Raw genomic sequence first — 15,901 nt, 5'->3', positions numbered from 1 at the left:
GTGGGTTTCCTTGTGACTTAAATAAATACTTCTAACAGTTTTAGACTCAAAATTAGCCTAGTACATGAAACTTCTAAAATCTAGTGGGACCTAAGGTCTAGTTTTTAAATGTCTAGTAAAATGGATCACTTTATTGCTGAGAAATTTGGAAAATTATTATATAGGAAAGCAAAAGACTTGTGCTCCCTCTGCTGGATTTGTTGCGGCAGGAAAATAACTGTACATATTGAGCTGTGCAGAGAATGTTAAAACTATTCATATTGTTTGAAGAATAGCAAAATAGCAACAGTTTTATGATCTTATTCCCATTATCAACTGTGGAAGCTCTAACAGCAGAAATTATCCTACCCACTTCTTCACATTGCTTTTCTTCAGGTCCCAACTGTAGCTTTTTGTGAATTTGATACTGTTTCCCAGTGTGATAGATCTTTTTGATCTGCAAAGAAGATCTGCATTAACAAATAATGGGAAACTTTTGGATTTTCATCATTAGTCTGTATTAAGCAATACAAACTTATTCTGGAATGACCTTCCAAACATAGTGGTGGCAAGGAAGTCCAATTTCATGGTGATGAAGGGAAATTTTTGGAATAGTAGTCGGACCATGTTATATGTAGCTTGAGGCTTCATGTGTTTGGTAGCACCGCAAGGGGGTTGAAACAAGTTGACCTCAGTATAGGTTACCTCCATGCGGAAGATGTTTGGCAATCCTGCATTTCAGGGTTTCTTTCTTTGATCCCAACAAGCAGGATTTTCTCCCCTTTTCCTCAGTTTTCTCCTTTTTTCTTTCTTTTGAATTCATTATTTGACTTGTAGGTTTTCTTGCCTTCCTCCAAAATGATTGGACATTGTGTAGAGTGCCCTGGTGCTTTCAGATGCTATTGAGAAAATTTTCTGGTACCTATTTATTGGGTCTCATTGCAGGTCGAACTGATTGAACCCAAATCTGGCTTCAAAGAGTTGGCAGGGATTGGTAGGCCAGATTGGCAAGGACTTTGGCAGGGAGGGTCCCTTTCTCTGTAGCATGGTCCACATCTAGGATTGTGTTTGGATTTTTTTTTCTTGCTTTCCCTGTTACTCTGGTGTCTCTTCCTGTGCCTGATGTTAGTTTTTTTCTTTATTGGGTTGCTTTGTGGCTGTGGTATGCTGGAAGCTGGAATGGATATTTTTGTGGACCCTTTTTAGACAAAAGGTTACCTGCAAAGGCTGATGAGTAGACTTGATTTCCCTTCCAATTCTGTGTTGCTATAAAACAAATAAGGGGAATTTTGCTTACATGGTGTGGACACTGGGGCAAGCACCTGGAAGCTCAGAGGTTGAAAGTTTGAGGCCATAGCAGAAATGCACATGGCACAGCCATGTCAGAGTCCAACAAACCTGTGAATTCTGCTAAATACCTTGTCACAAGGACACAAGGAAGTGAAGGAAAATAAGGGTAAATTAATTCTAATTTATTTTTTCTTTTTCTTTTCTCCTCCCCATATACCTTTACAGTTCTTTTGCAGTAGCTTCTAACATTTTGGTGTAGGCTTATGGGTGGCTATAACGTAGTTGTGTGCTGCAGCCTTCTATGCTTCATGGGGTTTTAATCCTTTTACCTTGGTATTTGACTGAAACAGAAAAGTCTGTTTTTAATATTTAAAAAAGGAAAAATACTGTTGTGCTGAATTTTTTTTATCTTCCCTGTTCATTATAAAACCACTCAATCATTTGTTGAGATTCAAAATCTAAAAAGAAATTCAGTTTTTTTTTATTGGCAGTTCATATCAAAGTCAGGGCATGTAGCCAGGGAGACCTGTTAAGAGTGAAGCACAGTTCTTTTGGGTGTAAAACTCAGAAGGTTCTTACTAAGGTACAAATGGAAGTTAAATTGAGCAAAAGCCCAAATTGATCTAAATGTGCTTTTTTAAAACAGACATAGAAAGCCCTTGGAGAAATTTGACTTTTACTGAAGTTAAAAGCTTTCTATCTGTAGGAAGAGTGGTTTTTCAATAACTTTGTGGTGAGGGTGGGGGATATTTAGGAAGATATAGGACATTTGTCTCGTTGCTAGTGATACGTATCCATTATCCAGCTATATTAGTTTGTGATGTAATCAGTTATATTCCTCTCCTAGTGATGAGAATTTTCATTCTGTTCCAGTAGTGGAATTAATTAGACAATATTCTAAGAAATATTGGAATCCTTTCAAGGGTAGTCTTAGATCAGGCAAATGATGTAATTCAACTGTCCAACGTGGAAAAGTGTTTTTGGGAGCCAAGACTTACTGGAAAGCAAGCATGCTATGCAAAAGCTTTTTGGAATATGCATACTGTTTTGGCTTTGGTTATGCATCCCATGTTGGGACATGGCTCTTATGCTTGCTAACATGTCTGATACTTGAATAGACCTATTCTCAAGATGAAGTTACTGAGACTGTCTGGACAAGTGGATCTTCAAAGAGTGGACCTCTGCAGGCAATTTCTAGGGAATCTACAAGAGTATCAAGAAGAACACCAAGGAAAAGGGTGATGAGAGGCTTATTGTCACTTAGACAAGCTTATTTTCCCCCCTCTGTCAGGGCTCCATCAATTATTTTTATATTCATTTGTTTTTGTTCTTGTTTTTAAATGAACAGGTGGAAACTACAGCACAATTGCCTATAGATGATGCAGTAATGTCAGAGAGTACTCCCATAGCTGAAACTATATTGACTTCAAGCAACGAGACCCTAGTAAATATATTTAATAAATTATGCAAGTGGTATTCTTCTATAATCTACTCTTACCTGTTACAGTAGAAATAACTGAAAAGTTCTAACTTTACTTTTTTTTTTAAAGTCAGTTAAGGTCGGGGGGGGGAGGTCTCTTTCTCTCAAAAGCTCCACCTCACTGTTTCAGTTTTAAACAATATACAGGTATTATGTGTACTAGCATTTGTTTCTGAAAGTGACCAACACCATCACAATAGATTAAGTAGACCACTGGTAATTCAGTATAGTAGCTCTACCTTCATTGGGGATGGGGAATTGGGTGAAAAGAACAGACTTTGAAGTCTTGGCCCTTTTTCAGTGGCTCACTCATTTGAATTATGAGCAGCAATTCTACTTCAAGTGTTTTTATGAGCATTTGTCTCCTAAACACCTTAAAATTGTGGAGAGGAAAGGATCGTTTTGGGTGTTATCTTTTATTGGACCAACTGTATAGTTGCTGAATGTTCTTTAGCATGTTCATTTCAAAGTAGCTTTTCCTAAATCTATCCTTGAATTTTTCTTAGTATCAAATGTGTAATGCACAGGTTTTATGTATGTCATAGTCCATTTTTCTTCCCAGTGCATTTTGGCTAATTCTGAGTCTGAACAATTTGAATTTCAGCAGGTTGTCAATAGGGTGCCTGGAAATTTCAAGCATGCAACTCCCATACAGTCAATCAGTGAATTCTCAGATTTGTCCAGAAGAACATCAAAGAAACCATTGATGACAACTGAAGTAAATGAGTTATAATTTTTAGATTATTATTGTTTAACTTTTCTGAACAAAGCTCTTGCCTATCTTTTAATCCAGAAGTGGGATGGAGGGTGTACTTGGAAAGGTGGCATGAATATGTTTAAATGAAAGTTGTAACTTAGCTGAACTGGAGAATGGAGGTTTTTTTCCATCTTAAAAATTTGCCAATTAATTTTTTTTTTTCCGGGGGGGGGGTGCCATTTTAGTATTTCTGGGTATCATGTCTGCAGTTTTGTGCTACTCCTGTTGACTGTGTAGCACATTTGCTTTTTTTTAAATTCTTGTCACCATATTTGATTAGCTCAAATGTGCCAGAACTTTACACAAGGTTTGTCTGGTTTAACTTAGAAAATCAAATAACAGGGTTATTTTTAAACCAAGAGCTTGGATTTTATTTCATTTGCTCACATTTTTAAGATGCAATAGAATTCTTAGGTAAAATTATAACACTTAATTTTGAGTGCTGGAATGTAGTAGTAGTAGTAGTAATAATAGGAAATCTTTTCCATTGGGGAAATACGATCCCAGTTATACTGCAGGGTAACAAACTACAGTAAATCAGGTGGAATTAATTACTTCCTTGCTTGCAATGGTTACAGCTAAAGCTTAAGTGAGATTTGTAAACCCAGCCATCTAGTATGTATGTCTCTTAAGTATATGTCCAAATCATTATGTATCTTGTGAAAAGTGCTACTCCACTTACATGGGCAGATGTGATACTAAGTATTTGTCAGAATTGATAACCATGAAAAGACTGACAACTCAATATCTTCCTCTTTCAAATGCCAAGACTTAGCATTTTGCTATATTGCAGCATTTTCACTTACCACAACAAGAAGAAACATGTCGTCCTCATCGGTGCTTTTATGTAGGTCACACGCAGTCCAGTGATCTGCTGAACACTGCCATGATAGAGGAGGTGATTAAGTTTTTAATAATTATTATTGTCTGGTTGGTGTTACTGTATAAGTAATGATATTCTTCATATTGAAGGAAAATGAGGACAACACTGAATGTATTGGAACACCAAAAAAGACCAGACATTTGCCAGTAACAAAGGTTAAACTAACAGTGATAAACTAGGAACGAGATTTCTGAAACTCACTGGGTGAACTAAATTCTCCCCCTCAAATCACATAAGGATACGGCCTATCTCTCTTTCTCTCTCTCTATGGCTTAATAGCTATACTGTAACTGTTGCATGTATGTGTTGGGATTATAATTCTTTTTGTTTCTGTAGGTGGTGGAGAAAACTCATACAGACGAGCGAAGAGTAGAACGGGATATTCTTAAGGAAATGTTCCCATATGAAGCATCAACACCTACAGGAATTAGGTACTGTTTAAAAAGCTTTTTTTCACGCCATTTTGATAAATCAAGGAAATAGTTTACTTTCATCTAGTTGAGCTGTATTTCTAGAAAACCTCAAAATTAATCTGTACTCTGGCTGATCTGGATAGCTATAACTATAGAGATAGGTGGCACAGCTGCTATCTCCTGCATACAGTTCTGTTGAAATCTGTGAAAACATTTAATTTGTTTTTAAGGCTCAAAAAGCTTTTTAAACAAATTATTTTAAGTGGAATTAGTTAAACAGGACTTTCTACTTCATTTAAAAAAAGGAAAATATAATTTTTTCTGAAACTAAGGTCACCATCATATCCTGGAACTTTAAAATTAATTGTTTTATTACTTCTGTTTGAGGCTAAAAACATTAGTTTTCTGGTCTAGGTAGAGAGTTGCAAAAAGGTACCTAGGTTTTTTGTTTGGTTTTGGTTTGTTTGTTTGGTTTTTTGAGTACTCCAGTGGGTAGATGAGCTTTTATCCACTAGAATTAAGTGAACCATTAATTTGACCCACTGAAGTCCCCAAGTTTCAGTTGTGATTGTCATCATACCCGTTTTGGTGCTGGTGTGGGTTGTGCAAATTGGAAAGCCTGAGCATAAGCATCTGCATGGAGTGTGTATATCTGGAGAGTCTTTGCTTTTCACGGAAGGCATAAACAGCATAGCCTACCAGCTATGCCTCTTTCCTCAACTGTTCTATGACACTTTCTTGCTGTCTTGATTTAGATTGCTGGAAAGTCCCCATTCTATCATTTTTAAAGAAAAGCTGATTACTTAAGGAAAGAAGAGAACTGTCAACTTTAGATCAGTTGCCCATTTTATAGCTCTTTCTTTTGTTTAAAAAATAAATAAAAATCCCAGGTTGATCACAGAGTTCCATCTGACTTAATAGTTTTAATAAAGTGAATCTGTTAAATTCAGACTCTCTGTGACCATAGCAGAGACAATGATAGGCACAGCAGTCTTCACTCAAAGGTTTGTCTAAATAGATTTTTGAACTGTGTAAGGATATGAGGTAAGATGGATAAAGTAGATCCACCTACAATTACTGGTACATGTTCCCACAGAGCAGCATATGTCTTTTGTATCTGTCATACCTGCTTTGTGAACATGAGTACACAATCCTCGAAATGTCTTGTTTGGACAGCATATTTAACGAAGGCCTGCTCCAAGTCACAGATATTGAAACTCAAGATTCTGCCTCCAGTGGAACTGGTCTTCTGTTTTGGGAAGACCGGTGCATACATGGACACTCCCTCAAAGGAAAATTGAAAGTTATTTGGACAGTAGGGCTGTGCGAAGCAGCACTGTTCCACTTCGACTTCTGTTTCGATGCAACAGTGTTTTGTTTCGGGTTTCGTTTAATTTTGAAAGCACTGTTCCATTTCGTTTCGTTGAAACTGTTTCGACTATTCACCCATACGCTATAATGGGGAAGCATGAAACTGCTTATAATTTTGTCATTTCTTACCTTATTTGGATGAAATGTGCAGGGATGGTAGCCCCTTTTGAGGGCATGAAACCTGCCAAATTTCAAGGAGATGGGTGCAGAGGTTTCTGGAAAACTGTACCTCAAGATGTTGACAAGCAAAACTCCTGTCACTTGTCGGTAGCGGCAGTCTCCTGTCATCCGGCAGGCAGATGTGGGGACCCAAACCCCTGGGAGAGCTATAGGGCTGTTTCGGACTTCTCCCTGGGGTGCGGGCCCCTTATCTGCCTGCTGGATGACAGGAGGCTGGTTCTGCCACCTGGAGCCAGCAGCGGTACCAGTCTTCTTGGCGCTAGGTGTGGACTGCGCCCAGCACCAGTCCCAGGCAGCAGCAGTAGCCTTCTGTCATCCAGCAGGCAGATAGGGGACCCGCACCCCTGGGAGGAGTGGCAGAGCCCCACAGCCCTCCTGGGGGGTGTGGGCGGGCCCCTGATCTGCCCGCCAGATAACAGGAGGCTGCTGCTGCCAGCTGGGACAGGCACTGGGTGCAGTCCGTGTACCGGGAAGATTGGTACTGCTGCTGGTCCCAGCTGGCAGTGGCAGCATGCTGTCATCCGGTGCACAGATCCAGGGGCCTGTACTCCCAGGTGAACTGAGTGGTGTGCCAGAATCCTTTCGGGGTGGGCACAGCTCCCAGATCTGCGCCAAATGACAGGAACTCTGCCAGCCTGCAAGGAGAAACTACCATCTCCCATGTTTTTCTCTTTTTCATAGTTTCGTAGTAGCTAGGGTCAGGAGAGACCTGAACAGATCATCTAGCCTGACCCCCTGCCACAGGCAGGAATGAATGCTGGGTTCACAAGACCCCAGACAGGTGATCATCCAACCTCCTCTTGAATTTGCCCAAGGTAGGGGCGAGGACCACTTCCCTGGGAAGTTGGTTCCAGATTTTGGCTACCCTAACTGTAAAATATTGCCTTCTGATCTCCAGCCTAAACCTATTCTCCATCAGCTTATGACCATTGTTCCTCGTCACCCTAGGTGGTGCTGGGGAGAAAAGAGCTCTGCATATTTGCTGTTGATCCCCCTTGATGAGTTTGTAGGCAACCACCAGGTCCCCCCTCAGCTGCCTCTTGCTGAGTCTGAACAGGTTCAGATCCTTCAATCTCTCCTTGTAGGGCCTGTCCTGCTGCTCTGTTACCAAGTGGGTGGCCCTCCTCTGAACCCTCTCCAGGCTGGCCACATCCCTTTTGAAGTGCGGCGCCCAGTACTGGATGCAGTATTCCAACTGCGGCCTGACCAAAGTCACATAGAGGGGGAGTATCACCTCTCTGGACCGGCTTGAGATGCACCTTTGGATGCATGACAAGGTATGGCTGGCCTTGCTGGCTGAGGTCTGGCATTGGCGGCTCATGTTCATCTTGGAGTCAGTAATGACTCCGAGATCCCTTTCCGCCGCTGTGCTTTCAAGAAGGGAACTCCCCAGCCTGTATGTATGCTGTGGATTCCTTCTCCCAAGGTGCAGCACCCTGCATTTGTCTACGTTGAACCCCATACTATTCTCATCTGCCCACTTTTGTAGTCTGTCTAAATCTAGTTGAAGCCTCTCTCCCTTCAAGTGTGTCCACCTCGCCCCACATCTTAGTGTCATCAGCAAACTTGAGCATGCTTTCCACCCCTTTGTCCAAGTTGCTGATGAAGATGTTAAACAGTGCGGGCCCGAGGACCGAGCCCTGGGGTACCCCACTGCTCATGTCTCGCCAGGTTGAGTACGACCCCTCCACCAGTACTCTCTGGGTGCGCCCCATCAGCCAATTTTTTACCCATCCAACTGTGCAGGCATCAATGCAGTCACTTAATTTATTGATGAGGATGGGGTGAGAGACAGTGTCAAAGGCCTTCTTAAAGTCTAGAAAGACTACGTCCACAGCAACACCATCATCCAAGGATTTAGTTACTTGGTCGTAAAAGGCAATCAGGTCGGTCAGGCAGGACCTTGGTGAAGTCATGCTGATTGCCCCTGAGTATGATCTCCCCTGCAGGCCCCCCACAGATATGCTCTTTGATCCTCTCCAAGAGCTTCCCGAGCATCGAGGTGAGGCTTACAGGCCTATAATTACTTGGGTCCTCCTTCCACCCCTTCTTAAAAACTGGGACCACATTAGCCAGTTTCCAGTCCCCCAGCACCTGGCCAGATGACCACCTTTTAAAGGAGAAAATCTGTCCCTTTCTGTACTTTATATGGCAAATGGAAAACCTGGATCCCTGGTTATAAGGATCCACTTTAAGATGTCTCACTTTAGTGTCAGTCTCCTGTCCAAGATTTTCAACATACTGAAGGATTTTCCCGTCTCACTGTTTTCATCAGTTGTCTTTTTTTTTTAAATCCCATTCTGGGTTCCTTTTTAAATTGGGGGTGGGCACTTATTTGGGCTGGAGGGCCAAACCCTCTGCCCTGCTTGCAACAGCTCACCAAAACTCTATGTGGTAGATTACTGGAGTGGGCCATCAGGGTCTCCATGGAGACCCGCCTAGGACCCCTCCCCAGGCAGGGTGTACTCAGCTGGGCGGGTGGGCTGAGGGCGTGGGCAAACGACATCCAGGAGCAGGATGGGCGGCCAGGGCCAAAATTGCAGGGCAGTGATGGCATGGGGCCGGAGCCCTGGGGCAGAGCGATGAACCCTACCTGACCTGCTTCCAGCCACCAGACCAGAGGGAAGGGGGGCTAGGAGCAAACTGGACTCCTGAGGGCTGGGTTCTTGACAGGTTTTTCAGCTTTTAAAGAACACTGTCTCTGAAGCCACTCATCAATTCATTTCAATTTCTGGAAATTGAGGTGCATCCCAAGCTGATTTGGGGATGAAGGGTTAGTCAGGTTTGGGGGGATTGCTGCCTGGCTCGCTGCTTCTGTGTGCCCGAAGACTCAGGTTTCAGGGCAGTTAAGCCTGAGAAGCATGGAACTGTGGTTATCTGGGGTGGGAAGTGGCCGGGTTGCAGGGGGTGCTACCTGGACCCCTGCCTGAGGGCTGGGGGCTACCCAAGGACTCCACTGCCACCAGTGGAAGCTGACCACTGCCACCGGTGGAAGCTGACCAGCTCTTTTTAAAAGCAGTTGTCTTTAAAAGCAGCAGAGGGCTGCCCCCAATTGTTAAAAGTGTTTTTAACAATTGAGTGCAGGCAATAAAGGTTGTGGCAATAGAGTTCTGGCTGTGTACCAGAAAAGCCAGTTGCTTTGTGGGGGTTTGGGGTGGAAGAATAAAGAGTAGTGCAGAATGGGATGCCTGGAGGATCAACTAGACACTAATCACAGAAAGCTTGGTGTCCTCACATAACACTGAACTGGTTCAAAATAATATTTGATTACCTGGATATACCTTTGAAACATTACAGGAACTTTTAAATAATTCTAACTGGCTTGTATGTCAGGATACTTCCAGTTTAAACCACATTTAAACTGGTCTAAGTGTTATGTCTGTTTGCACCTTAATTGTCCCCAATCATTCTAACCAAAATCATACTTAAAGTGACTACACAAAACTGACACCCTGTGGGGTTTAGCTGGGAAGAGCTATCGCAAGAGCAGGTGTTCCTGCAGCAGTAAGCTTCCCGATCTGACTGCAGGAAGCATGTGACACGCCTGAAATGGTGTCATAGCACTCCAAGTGCTGTGGCGTCCTGATTTGAGAACCCCTGCTCTAGAAAAACATGCATGTGTAGACTTTGGATGAACACTTAAGGTTAGAACATGAAATCTGCTTTTCTGGAACATGCAATTCATCTTGGGGTTGACCTCTGATAATTTTTTTTTAATATGAGTAATCTCTACTCCTTTTCTAAGACAGTCTAGCATTACAGCCAGATGGAAGTGTTTGTAATACCAGTTTGCATTTGAAAGCATTGGGTCTGGTCCTGTTGCAACATAATTGCTAATCCAGGAGTAAGCATGTATGGTGGAGTGGGGTAGAGAAGCTTTTGGTATTCTTGCTGGGGAGAGTTAGAAGTAGACATGTTACATCAAACTTGGGTTTTGTAACTTATACAAACAAAACCCAGCAGTGAACAAGAAGCAGGTATTCTTTCCCTGAAGGAATTTGGATTCCCTTATTGGCACTTACTATATATAATGTTAGATTTGATGCTGCTCTAAAGCTGGCAAAAGGTCTAAGTATTCTCTGTCTGCATTGCGTGACCAATAAGGTAGAGATCTTGGTTCCTGTCATTGCATTCTCTGGTTTTATATGGTGACCTGTTGACTGGCATGATTAACAGGCAATATTTCAAATACTTGAGTTAATCCATAGTTAACTAGTTTTTGGTTTTAAACTGAGGTATGACAAACTAATATGCAACCAATAGGGAAATATTTTAACTAAATTCATATTAAGTGCCTATTTGAAGCTAACAAAACTACTTTAAAAATTGAATTTTCTTAATGTGAGTCTTTCTCCCTGCCAAAACAGGGCACAGTTCTCTAAACTACTACTGTGTTGCATACAGGGTGCATCTACATGTGCCATTAAAGTGACAGGATAAACTCTGGCACAGTTTGCACTGGAGTCAGCTGCTCCTGGGCACAGCATCTGCACATGCAGCCAGGGCAAAGGAACCCTGTGCTGTCAGGGAGCCTGGAGGGGGAGTGGAGTGAGTCCTAGACTCTGGAGGTGGTGGCATTAAGTGGCAGAGAGGCTGGCTGGTGCACAAGGATGCTAAAGTGCAAGACGAGCTGTCAGGCAGCTCCTGCACTTTAGCACTCTCGTCTCCAGCCAGGCCCTGTCACTGTCTACCAGGGTAGATTTGATTTAAATCAAACCAATTTAAGTCACTGGTCAGGAAGCCTCAATTTTAATAATTGTTTTCTATAAAAAGTGCATTTTTGTTAATATAACCTTAATACATATTCACAAGTCAGAGATGCAGGTTTCATTTTAGAAGGTACATAATATATATTTTAAACCAGTGATTTATTTTGATATTTTTTCAGATTACTTTTGCAGCTACATCAGAAAACTGAATTAGCCTTGGTAAATAAAATAACCAAATCATAATTAAAGCAGATACTTGTGAAGTCATTGGAAGGTGAACTATCTCCAATTCACTAGATTAATCATGTATATTTGGTGGATATTTTTGCCATGCTGTATTAGGAGGACAACAACAACCATCACCAAAAACAATAGATATTTAAGTTGTTTTATTTAAAACAACAAACTTACCATTTTTTGATATTTTTCTTCAAAAACAACCATGTATAACTATTTTAACAAGCATGTGTATTTTTTAATTTTTAATTATTTTAGTTATAAATGTGAAATTGTGTTTTTAACAAAAAACAAATAGGTTATTTCAGCCAAGTCAGCATGAGAAACTTAAAATACTGGGTCATGCATCAAACTCGGTCTTTACCTTCCTCTTCCTGTTTATTCATATACTGAAAAAACAGACAGGCTTTCCTGCTTTTTCAGTTCTCAACTGATTTTCTCAATTTAGAATGAATTAGTCCAAAGGAAGAAAATATTCTTTCTATACCTGCAGAAGAAGCTACTGCTGTTAAACTGGATTATCACTTCAGTAGTCTCTGATGGATCCAGGTGCTTAAGTGACTTCCACCAGTTTTGATGTGACTTTCTTTAAAGCATCGAAGGCAAACATATGTTTCTTGAATGGTTCACCCTTAGCCCTGAAATTTATTCTGGTTGGTATTATGGAGGGATGGTTGCTGGATGCCCATGTGCCAGCTCTTCTTCATCAGTTAAGGATTAACCCTGGTACCAAGTATTGAGAATATTGACAAGGAAATGAATTCGGTATAGTGCCTGATCCATTTTTTTTAATGCCTGTAATTTAACTCTGTCTTTGCATATTTCTCTCTTCAAGCTCTCACTCAGTTTCTTCCAAATGTCAACAGCATCAGCTATAAAACAGCAATTTACCTGCACTTTGTTCAGGGCTATGGAAAAAGGCTTCAGGATAGTCAGCATACGTTCTACGTTTCTCTTTAGCCTGATGTTGAAAACATTGGCTATGACAGTTCCATCTATTTTGTCATAATTTTATTCACAATTTGTCCTTGCCTTCTACGTACTATTCCCTCACTAGATCTCAAATCAGTGGAAAGGCCATACTCAAACTTATCCCTCAACTTCTGGAATGTTCTGCTCAGTGTTTTTTCTGTTTCTACTGCCCTCTCTCTCCTTGCATTTATCTCCAGCCTCCTCCTCCTTGCCCAGATCTATTCTACCCCCAGCAGTCCTCTATTCATTTAACTTCTTGAAACTGCACTTTTTAGAGAGAGGTAAGGGCTTGACTCTGTGTACACAAACTTGCAAAGAGACAATAGGACTGATGGGTAGGTAATCAGGTCTGTTACCTCTCATCTCCATATACTGCTGCTAATGAGGATGTTATCTCTGGAGCTTCTTAGTTTGAAAAAAAAAAAAGATTAAATTTAAAAAAAATCTGATTTAAATTTTTTAAAAAATCTTTTTATTTTTAAAAAATAGTTGATATTTATCCACCCTGCTGTCTACACATGCATTCCAGTGCACATAATTACTTCACCATAGGAGAGTACTATCCTCAACAGTACTATCCTGTGGTGGCGTTAATTAATTTACTGCACTTTAATTCCAGCACACATGTAGACAATAACACTTTACTGTGGAGCTAATTAGCCAACTGCAGTAAAGCACATGTAGATGCATCCACATGTAATGCACCTTACTATGATGTATGAGAATGGAGATGGGGCAGAGTACCCCAGTGTATATTTCTGTACATAAACTAGTTGGTGGGTGGGTTTTTTCCTCCCCAGTGGGTAGTCCCCCAGACTTGAAGGTCTTTCCACTTCAGTGGCTTGACTTGCCTGAGGTAGTGGGGGCTGTTTGGGGATTGTTTTCTTTAATTGAGCTCATTAACTGCTACACTTGGATATCAAGCACAACAAAACATTAAAACCTGGCAGTTAGACAAGTTAGGATCCACAGATACACCTAGCTGAATATGCACTTAACCTGTACGCAGATCATAGCATTTTACTGTCCTGTCACTTACGAATTTTTAATTATTTTCCCCCATAAACAATTTGTGAAAGTATAACTAGATAGGTAGCAGTACCTGAAATTATATCTTTTATTAAAACCTTTTGATCCTTAATCATTCTTTTCTCTTTTTTAAAGATAAAAATCTCCTTATACGATTTGACATTGCTCACGTAACTACTGTGTGATTGATTATTCTTTTTCATTAACAGTGCTAGTTGTCGCAGACCAATCAAAGGAGCTGCTAGCCGGCCTATCGAGTTCAGTGACTTCAGAGTGGAGGAAAGCTTTTCATCTAAATATGTTCCAAAATACGGTCTCTCAACAGACATGAAGGCCGAGAAAGCAACAACTAAAAAAGAACGTTCCATTCCCATGTGGATAAAAATTCTTCTGTTTGTTGTTGTTTCAGTCTTCCTGTTTTTGGTCTATCAAACTATGGAAACCAACCAAGGAAATCCTTTTTCTAAGTATCTTAAGAATGTCTCTGAGGCAGATAGTGGTAGTGTGGCACAGCCAGATTGATCTCCTCTTTTAATTGTAGTGAACTCTGCCCTCTCCATCGGCTCAAGGACTGCTTAAATAATATGATTGCAACTCGATAAATTGAATAATGAAGTGAAAAATAAGACAATATAAATGGACATCAGTAATTTGTTCTGGACTTTGGACTAGTAGGAGATTACTTTTGTGCCATATAAGTAACATTTTTTAGATCTCGAACTTTTTGTAGGCTTTATTTTTTTAATGTGGACATCATTAAATTCATTTTTGAGAAACTGTATATTTGTTTTTGCAAACTTGGAAGCTGAGAAGGGCAAAAATGTAGTAAAATGTGAAGCTGTGTTAATCTCAATTTGTAGAGAAAAGAGGTTGTACTTTTTCTGCTGTGCAATTTGGACAAGGAATGAGACAAAACAAGTAATAAAGAGAAATGCATTTTTGGATGCATTTTGCTATAATATAGCTGACTATCATGCTTTGTAGAAAAAGTACAATAATCTTTTTTCTGTAGAGTGCTGTAACATTTTAGTATATGTAACTAAACCTGTTGTATACGTTTCTGTAAGTCTTAGTATCATTGTCTTAGTAACTTCCTTTAAGCATAACATCAACTTTTAATTGTAGCCCTTCATTTTAGTAGTTATATACTGTTGTAGGAATCTAATTACACATCTAATTGGCAATATGTCTTCATAGAACAACTTATTTATTAGTAATATGCGTGATAATAACATTTGCATCAAATATAATTTGCTACCAAAATATTTTTGGGTCATTTTTTGTTTGAAGGACTCAAATTCTAAAGCACTATTCCAAATCCTTTTTACTCCAACATAACTAAGACAGCAGACAAAACTACTTCAGGGCCTCTTTTTAACCTGAGTCTTTCCCACACCGCTTAATATGATATTTGTTGTGGATGTTCATGTAAAGATATGTAATGTCTCCTCCCCTTGGAAATTCTGTATTTCATGAAGTTTCATTTTAATGATGTGAAGAGGGCATTTTTTTTTTAATGAAATTTAATTGAGTTTAAAATTACCTGTCTTGAGTGCAGTTGGTTGGCTTCCCCCCATCCTTGATGGAAACATGCCAAAACATTTTAAAGTTGTATAAAGTTGAGCAGGCAGCTGATTTCATCCCAATCAATGAAGAGTAAAACGCAGTGAATGTATAAAATCGGTGCACTTAAGTCTTATGCATAAATGTGTTTTTATATTGCATATTCTATATACAACTGCAGTAATTGCACTTTAAGTGCTATTTCATTATGAAAAAGCTGGGGACATTAGCTAATGTAATCAAGTGTTTTGTTTTTTACTTTTAGATCCACTTTGCTATATTTAGACCATAGACATTCTTATGGGATGCTTTTCTGCATTCTTAAGGCAACTTTGACTGTTTGGTAGCAAAGCAATGGGGTTTTTTTTCTGGTTAAGACTAAAGCATTTATCCTTATTGGTTTTTTTTCCTCATAACCCAAATAGGTAATTTGTTTATTCTCTAGAAAACTGTAACAGAAAACGTTCACTTATTTGTGTCAAATGTGGAAAAATAAAGATAATGTAATGTGTGTGTTTGTTTCTTATGAAAATAGCATGACAAGGACAATCAATTTTCCAACATTATTCCTCGTGGAGTTTGGGTGAGATGGAAAGAACAACTCAAATTAGTATTCGGTGGCAAAAGTTTATACAGGATTATTGTCTTTTTAGAACAGTATACTAGTGGATTTGTATAGCAATCAGCCTGGCTCAGTGAAACTGCCAAGTAAGCAATGCTTTCATCAACAAGGAGAACTAAAAACTGGAACTAGGTGGGGGCATCAAAAAGGGTGAGTCTTACAACCCCTGTATTTACAACCTAAATGCCCCCACCTTGTTCCAGTTTTTAGTTCTCCTTGTTGATGTCTTTTTACATACCTCTTTCCCAAGTCCAGATACCTGGAGCTCCCCCATGCCAAGTTCAAGCACCTAAGACTTGCTCCCTGCTAGGTTTGTGGTTTGGGTGTTTTTTTACAGGGGAGGCATCTCCAGCTTGCCCCCTGCTGAGTCCAGCTGGCCTCTTGTTATGTTTTGCTAGTAAATATCAACTTCTCAA

General features: G+C 40.2%; 1 protein-coding gene across 8 annotated transcripts in view; it reads left to right on the top strand.

Moving 5' to 3' along the window:
* TMPO (thymopoietin) overlaps positions 1–15,374 on the top strand; it is a 38,767-nt gene extending 23,393 nt beyond the window's left edge. For 2 of the 8 annotated variants that reach the window (XM_059726336.1, XM_059726339.1), the window contains exons 5-11: positions 2,388–2,507; positions 2,618–2,713; positions 3,354–3,467; positions 4,300–4,404; positions 4,479–4,544; positions 4,726–4,820; positions 13,510–15,374. In XM_059726336.1, coding sequence (XP_059582319.1) covers positions 2,388–2,507; positions 2,618–2,713; positions 3,354–3,467; positions 4,300–4,404; positions 4,479–4,544; positions 4,726–4,820; positions 13,510–13,822 — 909 coding nt within the window. In that variant the 3' untranslated portion in view covers positions 13,823–15,374. The remainder of the gene's footprint in view (positions 1–2,387; positions 2,508–2,617; positions 2,714–3,353; positions 3,468–4,299; positions 4,405–4,478; positions 4,545–4,725; positions 4,821–13,509) is intronic. The other 6 variants (XM_059726337.1, XM_014595110.3, XM_059726338.1 and 3 more) reach the window with 6 other exon arrangements.
* The last annotated feature ends 527 nt before the right edge of the window (positions 15,375–15,901 follow it).

This window comes from Alligator mississippiensis, chromosome 4 (assembly GCF_030867095.1).
Source record: "Alligator mississippiensis isolate rAllMis1 chromosome 4, rAllMis1, whole genome shotgun sequence".
Lineage (NCBI taxonomy): Eukaryota > Metazoa > Chordata > Crocodylia > Alligatoridae > Alligator > Alligator mississippiensis.
Note: the sequence above shows the minus strand (reverse complement) of the source record. Positions and strands in the feature narration are given on the sequence as shown.